Source organism: Amblyraja radiata, chromosome 6 (assembly GCF_010909765.2).
Source record: "Amblyraja radiata isolate CabotCenter1 chromosome 6, sAmbRad1.1.pri, whole genome shotgun sequence".
In the NCBI taxonomy this organism is placed as follows: domain Eukaryota; kingdom Metazoa; phylum Chordata; class Chondrichthyes; order Rajiformes; family Rajidae; genus Amblyraja; species Amblyraja radiata.
The window spans coordinates 84482557-84505609 of record NC_045961.1 but is presented as its reverse complement, the minus strand read 5'-3'; the positions used below and the strand labels follow the sequence as shown (position 1 = coordinate 84505609).

The following is a 23053-nucleotide window of genomic DNA, read 5'->3' as shown; positions in this document are numbered from 1 at the left end:
GTTACACGACAGGCCGGTGGCGTGCAAAGATTTTGTTCGCTACAAATTTCGGAGCGCCGCACGATACCGCGCACAACTCCATACCCCTCTGCGCTTCACAGTGGGACAGGCCCTGCGCGGCCACACGATGCCGTGCGCCTCAACGCGACGACGAGGTCGCGTAATTTGCGTGCCAACGACACGTAAGTGGGACAGGGCCTTAACTCTCTCTTAAATCCATCCAGTGATTTGGCCTCCACTGCCCTCTGTGGCAGGGAATTCCACAAATTCACAACTCTCTCGGGGAAAATGTTTTTCTCACCTCAGTCTTAAATGGCCTCCCCTTTATTCTAAGTCTGTGACCCCTGGTTCTGGACTCGCCCAACATTGGGAACATTTTTCCTACTTCTAGCTTGTTCAGTCCTTTTATAATTTTATATGTTTCTATAAGATCCCCCCTCATTCTTCTAAGCTCCAGTGAATACAAGCCTAGTCTTTTCAATCTTTCCTCATATTAGAACTATAGAGATACGGTGCGGAATTAGGCCCTTCCGCCCACCGAGTCTGCTCCGACCAGCGATCACCGCGTACATCAGCGCTATTTTACACACTAGGGACAATTTTTACAATTTTACCTAAGCAAATTTGCACGTCTTTGGAGTGTTGGAGGAAACCGGAGCACCCGGAGAGAAAACCCACGCAATCACAGGGAGAACGTACAAAGTTCGTACAGACAGCGCCCGTAGTCAAAATCAAACCCGGGTCTCTGGTGTTGTAAGGCAGCAACTCTACCGCTGTGCCACTGTGGCTGGCGTCCAGTGTTAGAATGATTGGCTAATTCCCCTGGAGACAACGCAGCGGTCCGTCCGTATGTAACTCAACTTGATTTCTACTCATTGTTTGCCTGTTACCATCCTCCACTCACTGATTTTATCTGTTCTTTAAAAAAACCCTCAAGCAAACGGTGTAGTTTGTGTTTCCTCTGCTCTTTGTGAAGCTTTCTTGATACTTTGTCTCATGTACCGTGAACATACAGTACCGTGAGCATACACAAAAGAGTTGCTACAGACAAAGTTAGAAAGTACCCTTAAATATTTTTGGTCCCTTCTTCGTTCCACCCCCCACCCCCCCCCCCACCACTGGTTCCTCTTGTTCTCAGCGCCCCCCCCCCATGCTGAGTCCCCTTTGTTCTTTGCGACCTCTGCCCCCAAGGACTCTGACCTCTTTTTCCATGTCCCTCCTCGTTCTTGGTCAATGCCGGTAGCTCGGGCCCGAGTTTGGAGTCCGCGATGTGAAAGCAGGGCCTACCAGTTGACTGTTTGACTCTGTCTAAACGCCTCCTAATCTCGTAATTCTGTCCCATTCCACCAGCTCCTGACAGCATGTTCCAGATATCAACCGCTCTCTGTGCAAATAAAACACTTTCTCCACAGATCCCCTTTAAAACTTATGCCCCACACTTTCAACCTCTGTCCTCTTGGCTTTAACAGGTTAATGGGTCCTAAACTTGCCACCTTTTTGACAGAAATTTCATCTGCTAGCTGCCTCCTCCAGCGAAATGTGCCTAGGGTTGGAAACCAAAAGAAAGAAAGGTAAATCTCGGCATTCCCTTTGTTTGTAGCAGCCTTATCTCTGATCCAAGCTCACGGGTTCAGTACCCATTTTAAAAGACCGTATTCTAGGTTACACAAAGAAGTCTGCTAAAGTAGCAGCCTTGCTTCCAAGTCACAGCCTTCTCAGAACCTCATGGAACATGCCACACAGAAACACAAGCGCAAATTCAAAGCAGACACTCTGCAGAGCTGTGGGAGTGCTGTCCATCACAGGTGCTGCATCTAACTGAAATGTTTAAAGACATTCCCTCACTGCTCCCTAAGATCCCATTGTTTCAAAAATCTACAGAGCAGATTATCCAAATGCCTCTCATGAATAAGCCTCCCTTGACTTCGGTGTTGCTCCTCCAGAACTTGTTGTCACATCAACATTTGGTTGTCGCAACAGTGTCTATGCAATAGCTGTAAATCACTGTAGGAGGTCTGGAGGTGGTTATAGGTCCTATGAAAATGTAGGACTGCTTTTGTCTTCAGTACAGTACACTTACTGTACAGTCCGAGGTGCCACTATATGGCTCAGACATTCATCTTGAGTTCCTCTTCCCTCTCCGTCGCTCCCCCACCCTAGTTGTCTTGCTAGTTTCACTGTTTGTATCCTTTCATTATCTCCTCTTCCACAGCCAACAATGGACCATTGTGGGCTTCACCTATCTTGAGTCGTGGGTGGCAGCTCTGATTTTTTCTGTACCTTTTCATACCTCTGGTCTTCCTCTCCCCTGACTCTCAGTCAGAAGAAGGGTCTCGATCCGAAACGTCACCTATTCCTTTCCTCCAGAGATGCTGCCTGGCCCGCTGAGTTGCTCCTGCATTATGTGTCTACATTCATCTGAGACCGTCTGCTCAAAAGGTCCTCAAAACACCATGAAAAACAGTGGGAATATTCTTCCAGCAACTGGCCAACACTCAGAGAGCAGACAGCACTGATTATACCTTCAAGTCTCTCCTGTACCTTACAGTGGTATTGCTCCAAAAATATTGCCTGATGGTGAAGTTCTTCGAATATCTTGAGTTTAACTTCAAATTATTTCTTGCTTCACATCTTTTCACTTCCTACCATTCCATCGTATTGTCCCATTTACAATGTCTGGATCATAAGTCAAAGGAGCAGAATTAGGCCATTTGGCCCATTGAGTCTACTCTGCCATTCAATCATGACTGATGTATCTAAAGGGCCTGTCCCACGAGCATGCGACTGCATGCGGCAAGCGCAACCTAACGTGGTCGCTTGAGCCATACGGCCTCGCGGGGCCGGTCCCACTTCAATCGCCGGAGCCGTATGGAGCTGTGTCCCGACATCGTGCGGGGCTCCGAAAAACTGGCAGTGTTAAAAAATTCCGCGCGGCAACGGCCTGCCGGCCCTCAGCCGCCTCGACGCCGTACGCACCGCCTCAACGGGCATACGCAGGACTTCCCGCGGACTTCGCTCGAACTTCATGTCACTCACTCGACCTCCGCGCGGCCCCCGCTTCCGGTTTGGTCGCGCTTGCCGCATGCAGTCGCATGCTGGTGGGACCGGCCCTGTATGGGGATCACTCGACCTCCGCGCAGCCTCCGCTTCCGGTTTGGTCGCGCTTGCCGCATGCAGTCGCATGCTCATGGGACAGGCCCTTTACCCTTTTAACAGCGTTCTCCTGCCTTCTCCCCATAACCTTACTAATTAAAGTTATTAAAAAGATTAAATTCTGGGAAAGGTCAACTATTGTTCTTTCACCTCATTGTTCTTCGACCTCAGCACCTTGAAAGCTCTGCTGCCCACACCCTGGTTACACCAAGCCCCATTATCCAACTACCCATGACTTGACCATTAATGTTGGCACTCCCATCTTTGATGACTCATTGGTCAAATGTCGCTTGATAACACCCTCAAGCTGCTGCTTGGAATCTTTAGTTGCATTGAAGCCACTATAAAAATAGACTACAGCGTAGTTAAAATGTAAGATTGCTGTCACCCTGGTGCAGCAGTTAGTGCTGCTACCTCGTGGCTGCAGCAACCCATCTTCGATCCTGACCTGCAGTTTGCATAGGGAGGTTGCACAGGAGGTTCCTGTGACAACATAAGTTGACTCGAGGCACTGTTTCCTCACACATCTAATGACTTGATGGTAGACTAAGTGGCTACTGTAAATTACCTCACAATGTAATGGATGGCAGGAGAATTGGGATGGAGCAGATGATCATGTTCCAGGGAAATAAAGTGGGGGAATGGAATTCATCGGGTTGTTTTGACGGCACATCCATAAAAATACTGTAAGGAAATATAAGAAACTTAAGGCACTTCTGCAACACAGCCTTGAACCAAATATTGGCATTCTTGACTAGCATATAAGCATGCAAATGTGCTCACGTGATGTTAAGGAAGAAATAAGTGCTTTGACTAAACACATTTAATACTGATCCTTGATCTGAGTAATTTGCATTGGTTCTGATTGACACCAACTCTAACCTGTGCATTAGAACAACAAGCACAACTCCAGGTGAAATTCTCCAGAGATGTTGCCTGACCCGCTAAGTTACTCTAGCACTTTGTGTCTATCTACAGTATACCAGTATCTGCAGTTCCTTTCTTCACCTTCTAGGTGAAATTACTCCAACTGAAAGTCCATTCATTTGCTCTTTAACTGAACGCTGTTCATGAAATTCCACGAATTAGTTTTATGAACTAATAGTTTCTGAAGCTGGAGATTGTAGAGGAGACTGATTTTAATGTCTGTGGAGGGAAGAACATTTCCCACTTGGCAATCTCTGCTGATCATGTGAAACAAATCTTGCTCCAGGCCGGAATGGTGTTGAAAAATCTACCATTATTAGGCAGGCAAACTAAGGTAGATTTAGCGATGCTGTGGAATTATGTATCAAACATGTTTAAATTGGTGTAGTGTGTTTTTTAAGATTTTTAAGATTTGTTTTGTGCTTGCCCTGCTGTGATTTTATTTACTGCTTGATGACAATTCGTTTCAAATCTCAGATGTACCTCTCCCCTCAGTTCTTTTTTGTTTTATTTTGTTGAAAGATTTGATTGTCGCTGAACCTCTTGATGGTTTTGTGAGATAATACTGCCGTTCCTGCTGAGAACAATGGCCTGCTGTTGAATAGAGGCATTTGTTCAGCGCTCTCTGACGTGAGATTCTTACTTGCTTTGTATACTGATGTAATCCAGGTGGTTTTTAGTTCTCGCTGTGACCCATGCATGTGCTGATGTGCATTGTGTATGTGGGGGTCCCTAAGGCACCAGTAGGAAACTCAGCGACATAGCAGAAGCAGCCCACACCCATCTATTGTCTGAGGATCCTGCAGTGTGCCTTGATGGAGTCAACAATCCTCTCTGCCCCTTCAAGTTGGTGAACAATTTGGCGACCCTTGTTATGCGAGCTCTTGGTCTGAATTAGGCCCTTAAGAAGTACATTTGATTTAAGTTTCCACCAGTGAAGGGGGGAGTTAACAGTTTTACTATCCACCCCGCTTTCACTAAGTGTTGACTCTGAGAGTGGAGAAAGAGCATGGAAATTCGGTCTTTGAGAGTGCTGTCGAACAGCGTAACTTTAGGATACACTAGTTTAGTTTACTATTGTACTGAGGTACAGTGAAAAGCTTTTGATGCATGCTGTCAAGTACAGAAAAAACTATACATGATTATGATCAAGCCATCCACGGATAATGGATAAAGGGTACAACATTTAGTGCAAGATAGAGTCCGATTAAATATAGTTGAAAGGTCTTCGATGAGGTAGATGGGAGTTCAGGACTACATTCTAGTGGTTAGAGTACGGTTCAGTTATCTGATAACAGCAGGGATGAAACTGTCCCGGAATCTGGAGGGATGCGTTTTCATACTTCTGCACCTCTTGCCTGATGGGAGAGGGGAGAAGAGGGAGTGTCCGGTGCGAGACTGGTCTTTTATTATACTGGTGGCTTTGCCAAGGCAGATTGAAGTGTAGATGGAGTCGATGGAAGGGAAGTTAGTTTTTGTGATGGTCTGGGTTATGTCCACAACTCTCTACAATTTCTTGTGGTCTTGGATGGAGCTGTTCCAAAACCATTCTATGATGCAACCCGATAAAATGCTTTCTATGGCGCATCTGTAGAGGTTAGTGAGGGTTGTTCAACATGCCAAACTTCATAAGCATTCTAAGGAAGTAGAGCCACTGGTGTGCTTTCTTGGCAGGGGCCGAAATCGCTATCATTACATGGAGGGGGACACAATTTCTTGGTGGCCACGCGCGCGCGCACACACACACACACGAGGCTTCGGCCGTGGGCCCTGTAGACGGTAACATCGGGAACTGATCTGGTTGGTGTCCGACTCCGAACTCAAGCAACAGCAGCTTCGTCTGCCCCGAATCGTGGGGCTTGAATCGGCTCGTTCGCGGGGCCTTTCATTGCCCGGCGCGGCTTAAAATCGGCACGGGATCTTCCATCGCCCGGCGGGGACTTCAACATCGGGGGCCTCGATCGCCTCAACTGCCTCGATGCAGCAATTTGACTGCCTGACTGCGGGGCGATGGAAGATTTTAAGTCGCTCCGGGTGATGAAAGGCCCCGCGAACGGGCCGATTCAGCCCTTTGAAAGCGTCTGATGCCCGCTTTAATCTTTCAAAAGCTACAATATGATAAGTAACACTTAAACAAATAAAACTGAAGCAAATAAAGGGAAACGGAACCAACCTTGGAGGGAAGAGGAGGGGGGGGGGGGGGAGGAGAGAGAGATCGTGTTAATACTATGTTAATAGTGACATTTAACAAGCACTTAACAGTGACCGTTTACAGATCATTTTTGTGTCAGAGGAATCAATTGATAAACTACTCCAATCGCTCGAGTATTGTATGTCTGTGAATGGATGAGCATGGGGGGATTGTCCCCTACCTCTCAAAACATGGGGGGTTGCCCCCCGCCCCCTTTGGGATTTACGCCCATGTTGGCCATAGCTTCGATGAGGCTTGTTAAGGACAAATTGCTGGTGATATTTATTCCAAGGAACTTTTAGCTTTTGACCATCTCTACTTCAGTGCCGTCAATGTATGTACTAATATGCGAGGTGTTGGTACACTGGGCTTCATCAGTAAGGGCATTGAGTTTAGACGTTGCAACATTATGTTACAGTTGTCCAAGATATCAGTGAGGCTGCACTTGGAATATTGTGTCCAATTTTGGTCAGCCTGCTATAGGAAAGATGCAATTAAGTTGAAAAGAGTGCAGAGAAGAATTTGCGGATGTTGCCATGAATCGAGGGACAGTTATTGGGAGAGGATGGGCAGGCCAGGATTACTTTCCTTGGAGCACAGGAAACTGAGGAGTGATCTTATTGAGAAATATGAAATCATGAATGGCATAGATAGGGTGAATACACAGAGTATTTTTCCAAGGATTGGGGAATCTGTAGTAGGCTGAGGGATAATCTTATTGAAGTTTACAAATTCATGAATGGCACAGATAAGGTATTAGTTAAGCCAGCCTTTATCTCAGGGTTGGGGAATCTAAAACTAGAGGGCATAAGTTTATGGTGAGAGGGGAAAGATTTGATAGGAACCTAAGGGGCCACTTTTTCACATGGGGATGGTTGATTAAATGGTATGAACTGCCAGGGGAAGTGGATGAGGCAGGTACAATAACATAATTTAAAAAGACATTTGGACAGGTACAGTACATGGTGAGAAACATATAGAAACATAGAAAATAGGTGCAGGAGGAGGCCATCCGGCCCTTCGAGCCAGCATCGCCATTCATTGTGATCATGGCTGATCGTCCCGTATCAATAACCCGTGCCTGCCTTCTCCCCATATCCCTTGACTCTACTAGCCCCTAGAGATCTATCTAACTCTCTCTTAAATCCATCCAGTGACTTGGCCTCCACTGCCCTCTGTGGCAGGGAATTCCATAAATTCACAACTCTCGGGGTGAAAAAGTTTTTTCTCACCTCAGTCTTAAATGACCTCCCCTTTATTCTTAGACTGTGGCCCCTGGTTCTGGACTCGCCCAACATTGGGAACATTTTTCCTGCATCTAGCTTGTCCTGTCCTTTTATAATTTTATATGTTTCTATAAGATACCCCCTCATCCTTCTAAACTCCAGTGCATACAAGCCCAGTCTTTTCAATCTTTCCTCATATGACAGTCCCGCCATCCCAGGGAATTCCTTTGGAGGAAAGATTCAGTGGATTATAATCAAACACAGGCAAATAGGAACTGCATCCGTGGGTCTGTCAGTCAGCAGTTTAGTTTATTGTCACGTGTACCAAGGTACAGTGAAAATCTTTTGTTGCGTGCCATCCAGTCTTCGACGCGTTGGACTGAAAGTCCTATTTCCGTGCTACATGACTGTAATTTGAACTCGGGATTTGAGAGTGATGTTAGAAAACCATTTTTACACTCAAAACCTGGGTGTGCTTTATATCTCTTTGGTGTAGAAGAGACTTCAGTAGGTTTTAAATCTGAAATGGTCAAATGTTCATTCCTACCGAGGCATTGTGGAAAAGGCAGGCAGGCGTGAGCAGTTGAGCTGAGCTCACTGGAAGTCAACAACAGGAAAGGTTGAGTGATTTGCTCCCCTCCCGCTGTTCCTATTGCGCAAAATCCAAGCTTGGGTTTAGTACATCTGCACTGGTTATTGGAAATGATTAGATCGGAAATGACTGGCTGCCTTGCACACAAGCTGCAAAGCCTGGCCCGGGTTTCTACTTTTGTCGTAGAAAGCTCAAAGATGGAATCACTCAAATTATCCGTGCAGTCAGTGCTTCGCTGAACAATCTGCTGCAGAAAAATGAAACTGAGAGTCCTGCCTTTATAAAGTGGTTACTCTTTCATTTTGCACTTCACTGAATTACAATATTTTTAAATTTAAAGATAGGATTACATTTAATTTTTTAAAATGTAGTGTTTGCCTTTTTGCCTTTCTGTGGGTGGGTGTGTGCGTGCTCATGTCTATGCTTGCCCATTGTGTGGATACTTATTATGTATGAGAGTGCTGGTCATTGTACGTGTGTGTACACCTTTATGTATGTGTGTTTGTATGTCATGTTAATGAACGAAGCAGTTGATTGTGTAAGTTTGCTCTGGCTATAGCAGTGTTTGACTGAATAACATTGACCATTATTTGTAATGCTGACAGGTCTTTTGACCCAGGTGCACCTTGCTGAGATTGTGCATAATGAACAAATACTGATGAGCCATACGCACCTATGGTTACTGTGCTGTGATCATGTCACCTGTGTCCTGGCAGCGTGAAGTGTTTCTGTGGGTTAGAGGTGCAAGTCTTTTAGAGACGCTTTCGAGAGTTAGTAAGATCCACAATATCGGTTAGTGATTGCTTTGCTTGCCTTTTTGTGGAATGCAGAGTAGCACATCGGTGCAGCTAGTGGAGCTGCTGCTTCACACCGCCCGAGGCCCGGGTTCAATCCTGACCTCCGATGTTACCCCGGGTGCTTCACTTTGCTCCCACGTCGCAAAGGCGCCAAGTTGAATTTATTGCCACATGCACAAGTACATGAGGTCCAGGTACAAATAAAAAATCTTGCTTGCAGCAGCATCATACACACACATTATACATAAAGTACACATAAATTACACACAACAGTTGTAAAAGAAAGACTGCAAGAAACAACAAGACACCCGTGCAAAAATATAATTAGAAACAAACAAGTCCATGGTAGTGCAAGAGGTGATCCATTGAGCTCTGTTGTCGAGGTAAGATTAGGGTTTTGCTGGTTGCTTCAAGAACCTGATGGTTGTAGGAAAATAACTGTTCCTGAACCTGGTGGTGTGGGACTTCAAGCTTCTGTACCTCATGCCTGACAGTAAAGGACCTGTCCCACGAGCATGCGGCAAGCGCGACCTAACGTAGTCGCTTGAGCCGTACGGCCTCACGGGGCCGTTTCCACTTCGATTGCCGGAGCCGTATGGAGTTGTGCGGAGCTGGTCCCGACATCGCGCGGGGCTCCGAAAAACTGACCGTGATCAAAAATTCCACGCGGCAACGGCCTGCTGGCCCGCAGCCGCATTGAGGCCGTACGCACCGCCTCGACGGGCGTGCGCACCGTCTCGACGGGCATACGCACCGTCTCAACGCCGTACGCAGCGCCTAGTGCGAACATCCCGCGGACTTCGCTCGAACTTCACGTAAACTCGTACGGGATCACTCGACCTCCGCGCAGCCCCCGCTTCCGGTTTCGTCGCGCTTGCCGCATGTAGTCGCATGCTCGTGTGACAGGCCCTTAACTGTGGGAAAAGGGCATGGGCCCGATGGTGAGGTTCTGTGATGATCGATGCCTCCTTCTTGCGGCAGCACTTTTAGATGTTTACTATGGAGACCAGGTCTATGACTGCTATGTGGGTTGGTAAGTTAATTGGGTGCTATAAATTACCCTCTAGTATGTAGGCAGGTGGTAGCATTGATGGGAATGTGGGATGGATCGGTTACAGGAAGAATTATATGGGAATGGGGTTGTTCTTGAGTTGGTATACGTCTGACTGGCCTCCCTCCATGTTGCAGGGGTCAATGTAGGTGACAGATATTGTTACACCTGTTGCCCTAGCTGTCTTATGCAGGCTTCCAGCTCTGCAAGGCAGACGTTTTAACATGCTAATCTCTTTTTTCAAACGCGTGTGATCTCCACCCTGGCCTCTTGTGTATCGTTGATTACTGTCCCTCCACCATTGGCAGCTACCTGGATTCCAATCTCTGAGATTGCCTCCGGTGGCCCTTCTGCCTCAAAACCTCTTCTAAGAATAGCTCAGTGAGAGGATTGCATGAGATGGAGTATTTGTGTTAGAGATTCTCTCACTGATATCGATCAAGGTTTTTATCACTTTCTATGTGTTAGAGCAGTGGCTTGTATGTTGACACGACCAAATGTTTCACAATCTGAGCACAGTTCAATGCACTTTGTCTTCAACCATCTCTGTGTTTCCTTTGTAGGCTAAACCAAAGGATATTGAACCAATCGACTACGAGAATGTCTTACTGCAGAAGAAAGCACAAATTATTAGTGATCCACTACGGGATATGCTGCTTTTTCCAAATGAGGATTTCCAGGTGAGTGACATTAGTCCTGGACTAAACATAGTTTTGAATTTTCTTCTCGGCATGGTTTGAGGAGAGTGATTAAGAAGGAACTGCAGATGCTGGAAAATCGAAGGTAGACAAAAGTGCTGGAGAAACTCAGCGGGTGTAGCAGCATCTATCGATCGAAGGAAATGGGCAACGTTTCGGGCCAAAACCCTTCTTCAGCGGAGAGTGATGATGGGTTTGGGCTTGGACACCAAGCCTAGAAAGGCTTTGTGCTTTGGGTGGATGCAACACAGCCTCACTTGAATGGGATAAGATTCTCCCAATAGAGCTGTACCAGCAGGGCTTGTGTTCTCTTGAGTGCTGCTTGGGGGAGCGACCTAATTGAGGTATTTAAAATGATCAAAGGTATTGATGAGGAAGAGAAAGAATGATAAAAAAATAACATTTCTTATAATGCAGGGGGAATTGGTGAGAACAGAGAAGCAAGCCCAACTAACCCAGACAATGTCAGGAAGCAAAGAACTATGAACCTGGAACTTTCCCACAGAGAGCAGTTTGATTGACATGCTGAGGGAAAGCGGGGTCTCCTGTTATAAAAACCTCTATGATTCTACGGAAGTCTCCGTGGCGTGCATGATGAAATTTTGTGAAGTACATTTAAAGAGTTTGAATATCCACGTTGAGATTCTTTCCATAACCATATAACCATATAACAATTACAGCACGGAAACAGGCCATCTCGACCCTTCTAGTCCGTGCCGAACACATAATCTCCCCTAGTCCCATATACCTGCGCTCAGACCATAACCCTCCATTCCTTTCCCATCCATATAACTATCCAATTTATTTTTAAATTATAAAAACGAACCTGCCTCCACCACCTTCACTGGAAGCTCATTCCACACAGCTACCACTCTCTGAGTAAAGAAGTTCCCCCTCATGTTACCCCTAAACTTCAGTCCCTTAATTCTCAAGTCATGTCCCCTTGTTTGAATCTTCCCTACTCTCAGTGGGAAAAGCTTTTCCACGTCAACTCTGTCTATCCCTCTCATCATTTTAAAAACCTCTATCAAGTCCCCCCTTAACCTTCTGCGCTCCAAAGAATAAAGCCCTAACTTGTTCAACCTTTCTCTGTAACTTAGTTGCTGAAACCCAGGCACCATTCTAGTAAATCTCCTCTGTACTCTCTCTATTTTGTTGACATCCTTCCTATAATTAGGCGACCAAATTTGTACACCATACTCCAGAATTGGCCTCACCAATGCCTTGTACAATTTTAACATTACATCCCAACTTCTATACTCAATGCTCTGATTTATAAAGGCCAGTACTTGAGTCCCATTAGCCTATCCAATACTATTTCTCGCCTAATGAAAATTTATTTCAGTTCCTCTACCCCCTTAAATCCTCTGTCCTCCAGTACTTCTGGGAGATTGTTTGTGTCTTCCTTAGTGAAGACAGATCTAAAGTACCTGTTCAACTCTTATGACATTTCCTTGTTCCCCATAATAATTTCACCCGTGTCTGTCTTCAAGGGACCCACATATTGATTGAATAAAACGAGATGGGTGTGGAGTGAAACTTTTCTTTGGCCAGTTCGGGCAGGGACGAAGCTTTTCTCCTCTTCCTGATGGAAAAGTAATAGGATGTTGATATTTCCTGCTTTACAGTGTAAGTTTAGGTATTGAGCTCTTTCTGAAGGATGTCTGGTTGCCTTGTCTTTGCTATACATCTGTGATCAAGGGGTACTTAAGGCTTGGATGAGTCCCATCTGTTCTAAGTGTAAAAGGAAATTAAAAAGAATGAACTGAGACTAGCTTAGTAGCCAGCTGATGGGGTTGCTTTCATGGTCATGGAACAATTAAGGTTTGTTTGTCGGAAGGAATTGGAGAGGCGACCTGAAAATATTGTCCATGTTGTGTTGATCCACTTGCGTTGTGTTTTGGAAGGGACAGTGTATGTGTGCTTGGCATGATAAGCGTCCGGTTCTGCAGATGTTTCCTGGTGAAGGACCTGCTCCTGTCCACACGTTAAGGGGTCAGCCATGCCTGCTGGAAATGCTTCCATCTTAGAACCTATAGCCAGTTGGTCCGCAGCCCTGTCTCCCCCTTGTTCTGCAGCCCTGTCTTTCCCTTGATCCCCAGCCCTGCCTTCCCTCTGTAAAATTCATCGGAGCACTTTCCCCGGCATTTATCAGTGGAAGTAGATTGTGGGGTTTACCAGATTGCTGTCTGATGGGAACTTGCCACGTTTGATTGGCTGCATTGGCACTGCAAGATAGCGCTGTGGTTCTGTTTAGTTTAGCGACACAGCATGTAATCCGCCCTCTCGGCCCACTGAGTCCATGCCAATAATTGATCACTCATTCACACTGGTTCTATGTTATCCTGTAAAATACAAAACTAATTCACTGTTGGATAAACTCTTGGGGATATTTTCTGAATGCTGGTGAAGAAACACAAGACTATCTTGAACTGCAGATGCTGGTAAAATCGAAGGTAGATACAAAATGCTGGAGTAACTCAGCGGGACAGGCAGCATCTCTGGAGAGAAGGAATCCCAGTTTCTATACTCAATACCTTGACTAATGTGGACCAATGTACCAAAAGCCTTTTTGATCACCCTATGTACCTGTAATTCCCTATCTACCTGTGAACAATTTTCCTATGGTGGAAATGAACATAGGTTGAGGATGGGAAGGGGAAAGTTTAAAGGAGATTTACGAGGCAAGTTATTTTGCACAGAATGGCAGGTATCTGGAATATGCTGCTCGGGTGGTGCTGGAAGCAGATACAGGAGCAAGACTTGAGAGGCATTTAGACCATTGCAGAAACAGGCAATGGGCAAAAGAGAGATACGGGCCATTGTAGCCAGAAGTGACTAATTAGAGAGGCAACAAGGTTAGTGTGAGTTTAGTTCAGTTTGGTTTCTTGTCACGTGTACCGAGTTACAGTGTAAAGCTTTTGTTGTGTGCTAATCAGTCTGCGGATTACAATCGAGCCATCCACAATGTAGCCACCCAGTCTGAAGAAGGGTTTCGGCCCGAAACGTCGCCTATTTCCTTCGCTCCATAGATGCTGCTGCACCCGCTGAGTTTCCCCAGCAATTTTGTGTACCCACAATGTATAGATTGGTTCTTTTCTTGTTGTATGACTGCAGAAACCAAATTTCGTTTGAACTTCATGTGAGGTTCAAATGACAAATAAACGGTATTGTATACATGATAGCACCATAATTATTATTATCATACTGGTATAATGATACATAATTCATATAATTGCTTATTATGTGAATAACATTCAGTGCAGGATGAAGCCAGTAAAGTTCGATCAAAGATAGTCCGACCGTCTCCAATGAGGTAGATAGCAACTCGGGACTGCTCTCTAGTTGTGGTAGGATGGATCCAAAGGGACAGTTCCTGTGCTGTGCTATTCTGGTAATTGTGTGGCATTTTCTCACTGAATACCGGTTTCAAGGAATTGCTCCAAATCTGGAGCATGGTTACCTTTTGAACTGAACTCAAGGTGGAATGGTACAAATTTAGAGTGGCAGTGTTTCCCAAAAGGGCCCAGCTTTCACCTGGCAGTTCAAGAGGTTCAAGGTTAAGGGTCTGCATCCTTGCTATTCTTCACCCTGTATGCCGACAGGATTTCTTTTTTTGGTAACTGTATTGTTGGTGTTTCAATAGGAAACTGCAAACTACTTCCCTTCTTGCCCCGAACACATGGTGAAAAGATCAAGCCCTTCACAGCTGGACCTAGTTCACACTCGCGGTTGCATCCAAGATGGGGAACAATTGTTTTCACTCGAGAAGGAGCGGAATTAAGTAATTGACAGGGTAATTAGGATGCGGGAGATAAGATTGTTTATGAAGCAGTGAGTTGCTGAGACTGGGCGAAGTTCCGGGACAAACCTCTTTCCCCAGAGATTGGGGCGAATGTCCAACCGGCTTCCTCGGGGATGTCTTGTGAAGAGCAGGAATGGGTTTCAGAGGAATAAAAAAACTGGAGTAACTCAGTGGGACAGGCAGCATCTCTGGAGAGAAGGAATGGGCATCTCCAGAGATGCTGCCTGTCCCTCTGAGTTACTCCAGCTTTTTGTGTCTATCTTCGGTTTAAACCAGCATCTGCAGTTTCTTCCCGCACATGGGTTTAAGAGGAAGTTTGATAAACACATGAAGTAGAGATGGATGAAAGAAGATGATGGGGGAGAGATAGAGGTGTGTGGGAGGAGGCATGCCAGGAGCAAACACCTGTGACCAAACTGACCTGGGTTTATGTGGAAACCAGGAGCTACAGATGCTGGTTTATACCAAAGATAGACACAAAGTAACTCAGTGGGTCAGGCAACATCTCTGGAGAAAGGAGATGGGTGTTGTTTTGGGTTGGGACCCTCCTGAGTGAAAGTAGGGGATGGCAAGGGCGGGGGGGGGGGGGGGGGGGGGGGGGGGGATGAAGCACTCAACTTTGCCTTATTGTGATTATACTCTGTTAATCCTGTGTAAACTACGGTGAGGTTCACCTGCAGAGGAAGGGCTGTTGTGATGGGCAGAAGCATGGAAGCAATATATCATCGGTGCATGACTTGAATCCGTTTTTTGTGGGGATAAACAGGGTATAGGAGCTTGATGATAAGATGTGGGAGTGTGGCAGACTAAATAAGATCAGTGAAATGTGTTGATGGTTTGACATAGGGCATACGAAAATAGAAAGATTCAAGATTCAAGAGAGTTTATTGTCATGGGCCAAACCTCTAAACTAAACTAAGGTACAATTACAGTGTACAAATGTTTCTGATATTCTGATTGTTAAAGAAGTTTGTGGATGAAAAGGTTTTGTGTAAAGCCGCTCCCTCAATGCAGAGATACAGGGAGATTTTGAGTCCTGCTATTTCTAATTCCAGTATACTATATATATCTGTAGCCAGTATATACAAGCTCTTTTCACAAATGGATGAAATCACCGCTTTCCTTAATTGTAAATAAACGTTGTAATAATAAAGTTATAACGGTCCTTGTCTATTTCCATGCTGAGAAATTCACTTTAATCTTCCACATATTGACATTTTTTCTGTGCTGTTGTATGGAGTCAGTTATGGAGTTTCAAAATGGGCGGCAAGAACCGAGAGAGATCTCAGGGCAAGTACAGTAGTAGTCTTTGATGTTGCTGATAAGACTAGCGCTGTAATTAAGAGACTGAAAACAAGGAAGTTAACGTTGAATGTTTATAAATCTCTTGGTTGTGCCAAGTGAGGGCGTGGAGGAGATTTACTGGAACGGTCCTAGCTATGAAGGAAGCCAGCCCTGTGCAACAGTGGAAAAGCTGTGTTTGTTCTTATCCGGGTGGAGGGCGTTAAGAGTAAATTTAATAAAGTTGTTCAAAATCAGGAAGGACTTTGATGGAGTAAATAATGAGAAACTTTATTTAAAGAGGGCGACGCAGTGGCACAACAGTGGAGTCACTGCCTTAGAACACAAGAGACCTGGGTTCGACCCTGACAACGAGTGCTGTCTGTATGGAGTTTTTCATTCTACCCGCTACCCCATGGGTTTTCTCCGTTTGCTCTGGTTTATACCCACTTCCAAAGACACAGATTTGTAGGTTAATTGGCTTCGGTAAAAATGTTTAATTGTCCCTAGTGTGTAGGATAGTGCTAGTGTATGGAGTGATTGCTGGTCAGCGGGTATACGGTGGGCTGAAGGGCCTGTTACTGTGTTGTACCTCTAAAGCCGAAAGAAACAGTTTTCGGCAACGGGCAGGTGGGGAACCAGAGGTTAAGTAGTTAAGGCAATTGGCACAACGTAGAACATAAAACAATACAGCACAAGAACAGGCTCTTTGGAATGTGATGCTAAGAACTCTTACCTGTCTGCAAATAATCCATACTCTTCCATTCACTGCATGTCCATATGCCTATCCAAACGAAAAGGGATCATAGAAGGGTTCTTCAGAAGGGTTTCGACTCAAAACGTCAACTATCCATGTTCTCCAGAGATGCTGCCTGACCTGCTGAGTTACTCCAGTACTTTGTGTCCTTTTAAGTTTTAACCAGCATCTGCAGTTCTTTGTTTTTACGAGATAAGATTAGTACCCATGAGGACCTGGTAATGTGTAGGAAGGAACTGCAGATGCTGGTTTAAACTGAAGATAGACAGAAAAAGAGGGAGTAATTCAGTGGTTTAAGAAGGAACTGCAGATGCTGGAAAATCATGTCCATGCTGGAGAAACTCAGCGGGTGAGGCAGCATCTATGGAGCGAAGGAAATAGGCAACGTTTTGAGCCGAAGCCCTCTGAAGCATTTCTGGATAAAAGGTGAGCCTGGTAATGTTCCCCATTCTTTGCAGCCTCTTTCATTCTTGGGCTTATGAATTACCGAAACAGGCTGTGATACAACAGCCGATGAGGCCATCAGGAGGGGATGAAAGCAGAGCTAGCTGATGTGAACTTGCAAATTAGGTTGAGGCATTGCGATGCACATTAGACAATTAAAAAGATCCTAACCATTGACAGGAACATGGATAGGAAAGATTTAGAGGGATATGGGCCAAATGCAGCAGGTAGGACTATCTTGGTTGGCATGAGTAAATTTGGTTCATGAGCCTGTTTCCATGCCTTATGACCCTCTGACTGTCTTTCACAGTACAAATAGATGCAATTCAACGTGAAAAAAAAATCCAAGGGGAGGGCTGCATTCCATTGTTAAGCAAATAAGTTAAAGGCAGTTTTAAGCTTTAAAATAAACAACACTTAATTATGCAAACGCAGGGTGCATGGCGGAAGATTGGACAGATTACATAAAAACAAAGAATTACAAAAAGATTAACTAGGAAGTCAAAAGTGGAGTACAAGATAAAGATGGCCAGAAACAAGTACTAAGGATATTTTGTATATATATTTGAAATAGACATTTAACAAAGTGAGTGTTAGCTCTATAAAATGTGAAACAGGGGAATTAATAATGGAAAGTAATGAGGAGGCGGATGCATTAGGGAGGGATTCTGCATCAGAATTTAACTGCTAAAGATGCAAGTAATGTCTCAGAAACAGCTGTAGGTCAGGAATTTGGAGGAACTAGGGAAAATTATGATTAGAAAGGGGATGGTACTGAACAAATAAAATGGTGCTGCAGGCTGACACGTATCCGAATCCTGATGGACTTCATCTGAAGATTGTAAAATATATGGCTTATGACATTGATACATTGGTTTAATTGCCCCCAAATTTCATTGATTGGTTAAAAACAAATCCGAAAAAGACAGACAGAAAGTTGGAAACTAGGGACCAATTAGTTTAACATGTGTAAAATATTAAGAAAACTGTTAACGATGTAATTGTGGGACGCTCAGAATATTTTGAAAGAAGCAAAGTGTGAATCCGCATCACCCCCCTGCAACCGTTGGAGGAACAGACCCAGCGGCTCTGCGCTTGGTCTAGTACACACACACACACACACACACACACACACACACACACACACACACACGTAGGAAACATAGGTATTCCTGGGAGCTTAAAGATGCTGCAAAGGAAGACGTGAGTTGGGAAAGGAAACGTGAGTCGGCAAATGGAGATGGTTGTGGTTAAATGTCAAATTGTCCATTTTCACAGAAAAGATAAGTAGATAGTTACAATATTTAAACGGTGAGAGATGTGCAACCATCTGAGCTGCAGATGGACCCGGGAGTCCCTGTGCATGAAACACAATGGCTAGTGTGCTGCACAATGCACATAATTAGGAAAGCTAATAACACTATAATTTATTGCTAAGGGAATTGAATGCAAAAAATAGGAAGGTTAGATTTTTGCTACATAGGGAATTGGTGAGACTTCGTATGGAGTATTATGGAAGGACATTATTACATAGAGGCAGTTCAGAGAAGGTTTACTGGATTATTGTCTGCAATGGGCGGGTTGCCATAAAAGGAAAGGTTGGGCAGATTTGCATCTGCTGAAATATAGAAGAGTAAACTTGACTGAATCGTGCAGGATTGTGAGGAATCTGGGCAGGATGGAGAATGTTTTCTTGAGCTAGAGAATAGAATAGAATTCAATTTATTGTCATTTGGACCCCTTGAGGTCCAAACGAAATACCGTTTCTGCAGCCATACATTACAAACAAATAGACCCAAGACACAACATAATTTACATAAACATCCATCACATCGCTGTGATGGAAGGCCAAAAAAACTTATCTCTCCACTGCACTCTCCCCCCCGATGTCAAAGTCAAAGCCCCCGGCGGGCGATGGCGAATTGTCCCGTGGCCATTAAAGCCACGCCGGGTGATGCAAGGTCGCACACCGGGTTCTTGATGTTAGAGCCCCCGGCGTGCGCTCGCAAACTGCCGCGGCCATTCCAAGCCGCGCGGGGCGATGGTGTAAGGCCCCGCTCCAGGAGCTCTTCAACCCCGCAACTCGGGCGGGAGAAGTCGCCGTTGCGGGAGCCCTGAAAAGCGGTCTCCCTCCAGGGACCCGCGGGCTCCCGGTGCCGCCCGCCAAACCCGCAGTTGCAGCCACCGAATCTCCAGAGGTCGGGCTGCAGCAGCGTCCACCACAGCTCCACCCGCTCTGGACTCGGCCAGCTCCGCGACGGTGAGGTGAGTAGTCGGCACCACAGCCCCCGGTCTTCCTGTTGGAGGCCACTCCTCGTTGCAGCCCCAACGACAACGGAGACCCGACAAAGAAAAGGTTGGGTCTCCCGTGCAGGGAGAGATTTAAAAGTTACCCCCAACCCCCCCCACACCACCCCCACCCCCCCACACACATACCCCAACACAAAATAACAAAAACTACATAAAAACATAGACATAAAATAATAAAAAACGCAGACGGACTGCAGAGGCCGCTGCTGACGAGAGTCGCGCCGCCCACCGGAGCTGGGTAGTAATTGTAAAATAATGGGTCGCCTTATTAAGAGAGAGATGGTGTAATATGATTTTTCTCAAGAGTTGTTAATCTATAGAATTCTTCAAACAATAGTGGAAACAAAATATCTTTAATTCAGTAGCTGTCTGAAGGTCCTCCCTAGCTTACCTGATTTATGTACAGCCTGAATGTTTGGCAGACAGGTGGGATGAATTTGCTGGTCTGTAGATGACTTTATTTCATGGATTCACAGAATTATACAGCATGGAAACGGGCCCTTTAGCCCAACTCATCCATTCCAAACTCATCTATGCTAGTCTTATTGGCCTGTGTTTGGCCCATAACCCTCTCAAACGTTCCTATTCTTATACCTGTCGTCCCAAAGAACCGAAGGAAAGGGGTCACAGGTAGATGGGGTGGTCAAGAAGTCTTTCGGCACATTGGCCTTCATCAGTCAGAGTATTGAGTATAGAAGTTGGGAGGTCATGTTACAATTATATAAGATGTTGATGAGGGCACGTTTAGAGTCTTGTGTTCAGTTTTGGTCACCATGTTGTGGGGAAGAAAGTTTGAAAGGGTTCAGAGAAGATTTACCAGGATGTTGCCAGGACTCGAGGGACTGAGCAATAGGGAGCGGTTGAGCAGGCTAGGGCTTTATTCCTTGGAGCACAGGAGGCTGCAGTGATCTGATAGAGGTGTACAAAATCATGGGAGCAATAGATTGGGTAAACGCACAGTCTTTTGCCCAGAGTAGGGAAATGGAGAACCAGAGAACATTGGTTTCAGGTGAGGGTGGAAATATTTATTGGGAATCTGAGTGATAACTTTTTTACACAAAGGGGTGGTGGGTGTATGGAACCAGCTGCCAGAGAGGCAGGCACTATAGCAATGTTTTAAGAAACATTTGGACAGGTAAATGGATAGGACAGGTTTAAGGGGATGTGGGCCAAAAGCAGGCAGATGAAACTGGCGTAGATTGGTTGGGATGGGCAAGTTGGGCTGAACGGCCTGGTTCCATGCTGTATAAAAAGACATGAATTATCTCCCAAAATCCAGAATTACACTGAATGTTTTTTTTAAAAACACAGCAACTGCGAAGAACTTTCACTAGCATTTTGCTACTCAGTGGTATAGGTGACACCAGCTGGGAATTTGCCACATCAAGACCTAAGAACTGCCAGCAGCAGTTTTCTTTTGACTGTCAATAGCATTTAAAACTCCTCAGTAAAATCTTTTAAAGAAATATAATTGTTAGCCTGAGATAGGTTCATAAGGTCTTAAGGAATAGTAGTAGAATTACGCCATTTGGCCCATCAAGTCTACTCCGCCATTCAATCATGGCTGATCTATCTCTCCCTCCTAACCAGATTTGCCCGCCTTCTCCCCATAACCCCTGACACCCGTACTAATCATGAATCTATCTTCTCTGCCTTAAAGATATCCACTGAATTCTATGCTAGTTCAAGCTAAATTTGTTAATATCAGTATTATTAAAATAGCAAAATGAGATTTAAAATGTTTCAACAGCTGACCTCTGCAGGCATCTTCTGCAGCGTAGCATTCCTGACTTGAGAACTGTTCATCTTACGAACACTCGGGAAAGGAAATCTGCCATAACCTGGGGAGGATCTGCAGGCTCTTTTGCTGTACACTTTTGCTGTACTCCGAGTACAGAGAACAGTCAGGAAAATAACAGGAGAACGAGTCGGGGGTGACTCATTCATGTGCCGACATTCTCTCTGCTACGTTTGCCCTCTGAGTGATGGCTGAAGGTTTTTAATGAGATAATTGAATATGTGCACCTGGGAAGTGAAAATTGTCACCTCAAGCTCACTTGCAATGCATTCCTGGAAATGTTATTACAAGAGATGTGGGAAGGAACGTGGCACTTTGTCAAAGCTGAGTAAGTGTTTGGCACTCTGTAATGAAGCAAACCCTGTTTTAAATTCACTGGAACTATTCATCCATCTGGTTAACTCTCCAGCAGGAGGTAACGCTTCCTGCATTGTAATAACGAAGATTTGGGAGTGCAAATGCGGTTCCAACTTTTGGCGTCTCTGTCTTTGGTCCATGCCCAAATGACCTTGGGTTGGTGTTTTGAAAGGATGAGTGAGCACAGGAGGCGGTGAATAGATGAGGCAAATTGGTCTTGTCTGAAACCACATGTTGTGACATCAGAACCGGTCAGTCAGCATGATGAGCAACAGGGCGGCGTTAAATGTTGCTCTGCACTTTCAATGATTTTAGTTTAGTTTAGTTTAGGGATGTAGCGGGGAAACAGGTCCTTCAGCCCATCGAGTCCGTGCCGACCAACATTCAATCATATACTAGTTCTGTCCAACACACTAAGACAATTTACAGAAGCTAATTTGCCCATAAACTTGCATGTCTTTGGAATGAGGTAGGAAACCGGAGCACCCGGAGAGAAGCTACGAGGTCACAGGGAGAACGTACAAACTTTGTACAGACAGGCAGGGCCGGATTTACCTATAAGATAGACAAGCTTAGGCTTAGGGCCTTGAGGTCTAGGGGGGCCTCCGGCCAAGGCAGGACACCTACCGTTCAACTCTGGGCGGGGCCCCCCTCTCTATCTCTCTCTCTCTCTCCATCTCCCCCCGCTATCCGTGTCCAGGCCACCGGGCTCCACTCGCTCCTCATCCACTGGCACGGCAGGCCGCCTTGCACATGCGTATTGCTGCGGCCTGCACATGCGCACAACCACGGCCAGCACATCATCGGCCGCCCTGCGCATGCGCACTGCAACGGCAACTGGTTGGCGTGTGCATTTTCTCCCTCGCTTTTAATTGTGGGAGATTTGGCCGCCATGGCTGTCCGGTCACTGCCTCGCCGCCAGCGCTGCAAACCAACGCGGAGGGAGGGGGCCTCACAAGTGGAACAGCTTAGGGCGCTCTTCATCTAAATCCGGCCCTGCAGATAGGACCCGTAGTCAGGAATGAACCATGGTCTCTGGCGCTGTGAGGCTGCAACCCTTCCGCTGTGCCACTGTGTCGTCACATGACGTGGAAAAAATGTTTGACTCAATCCATATGAGAGGGTTGGGCAGGTGACCAGGGAAGAGGGAATTCCAGAGCTCAAGCAGTTGTGGCACAGCTGCCAGAGATGAAGCAATTCATCTCTGGGATGATTGACAGAACTGGAAGAGTGAAGAGGTCTAGTCGAAGTGTAGAGGTAGCAGCGATTACTGAGGAAGAAAGGCAAGAGGTCAGGAAGGATATTGAAAAGAAAGGATTGAACATCAAGTTGAAGACCTGCAGCCAACAGAAGTAGGAGATTGTGCGTCATCTTGCCTGGGAGATGTTTACCAGTTATGTATATACACATTACCCCACATCAACTGGAAGGGAGCCATCAGGAAGGACAATCTGTCCTGATTTGCATGCATGACTCTTTGCAGTCTCCAGTTTCTGCCTAAGTAAAGTTTAGCCAATTCCACATCTGCCTAGCGTGTGGCTCTGCTGTGGACAGACCTCGTGCATGCTTGCCAAACCATGGAGAAAATTGGCTTAACGTTCCACAGCCGATTTGGATTATTTGGCAATTCTGGGTTAATTACAGGCCATCTTTGGGTAACAAACAG

The 23053-nt window shown here is 45.6% G+C and overlaps 1 protein-coding gene across 13 annotated transcripts in view; it reads left to right on the top strand.

The window, feature by feature from the left end:
• Positions 1-23053, top strand: part of dock9 (dedicator of cytokinesis 9) — a 317738-nt gene that overhangs the window by 92703 nt on the left and 201982 nt on the right. For all 13 annotated transcript variants that reach the window (XM_033023076.1, XM_033023077.1, XM_033023074.1 and 10 more), the window contains exon 2: positions 10501-10617. In XM_033023076.1, coding sequence (XP_032878967.1) covers positions 10501-10617 — 117 coding nt within the window. The remainder of the gene's footprint in view (positions 1-10500; positions 10618-23053) is intronic.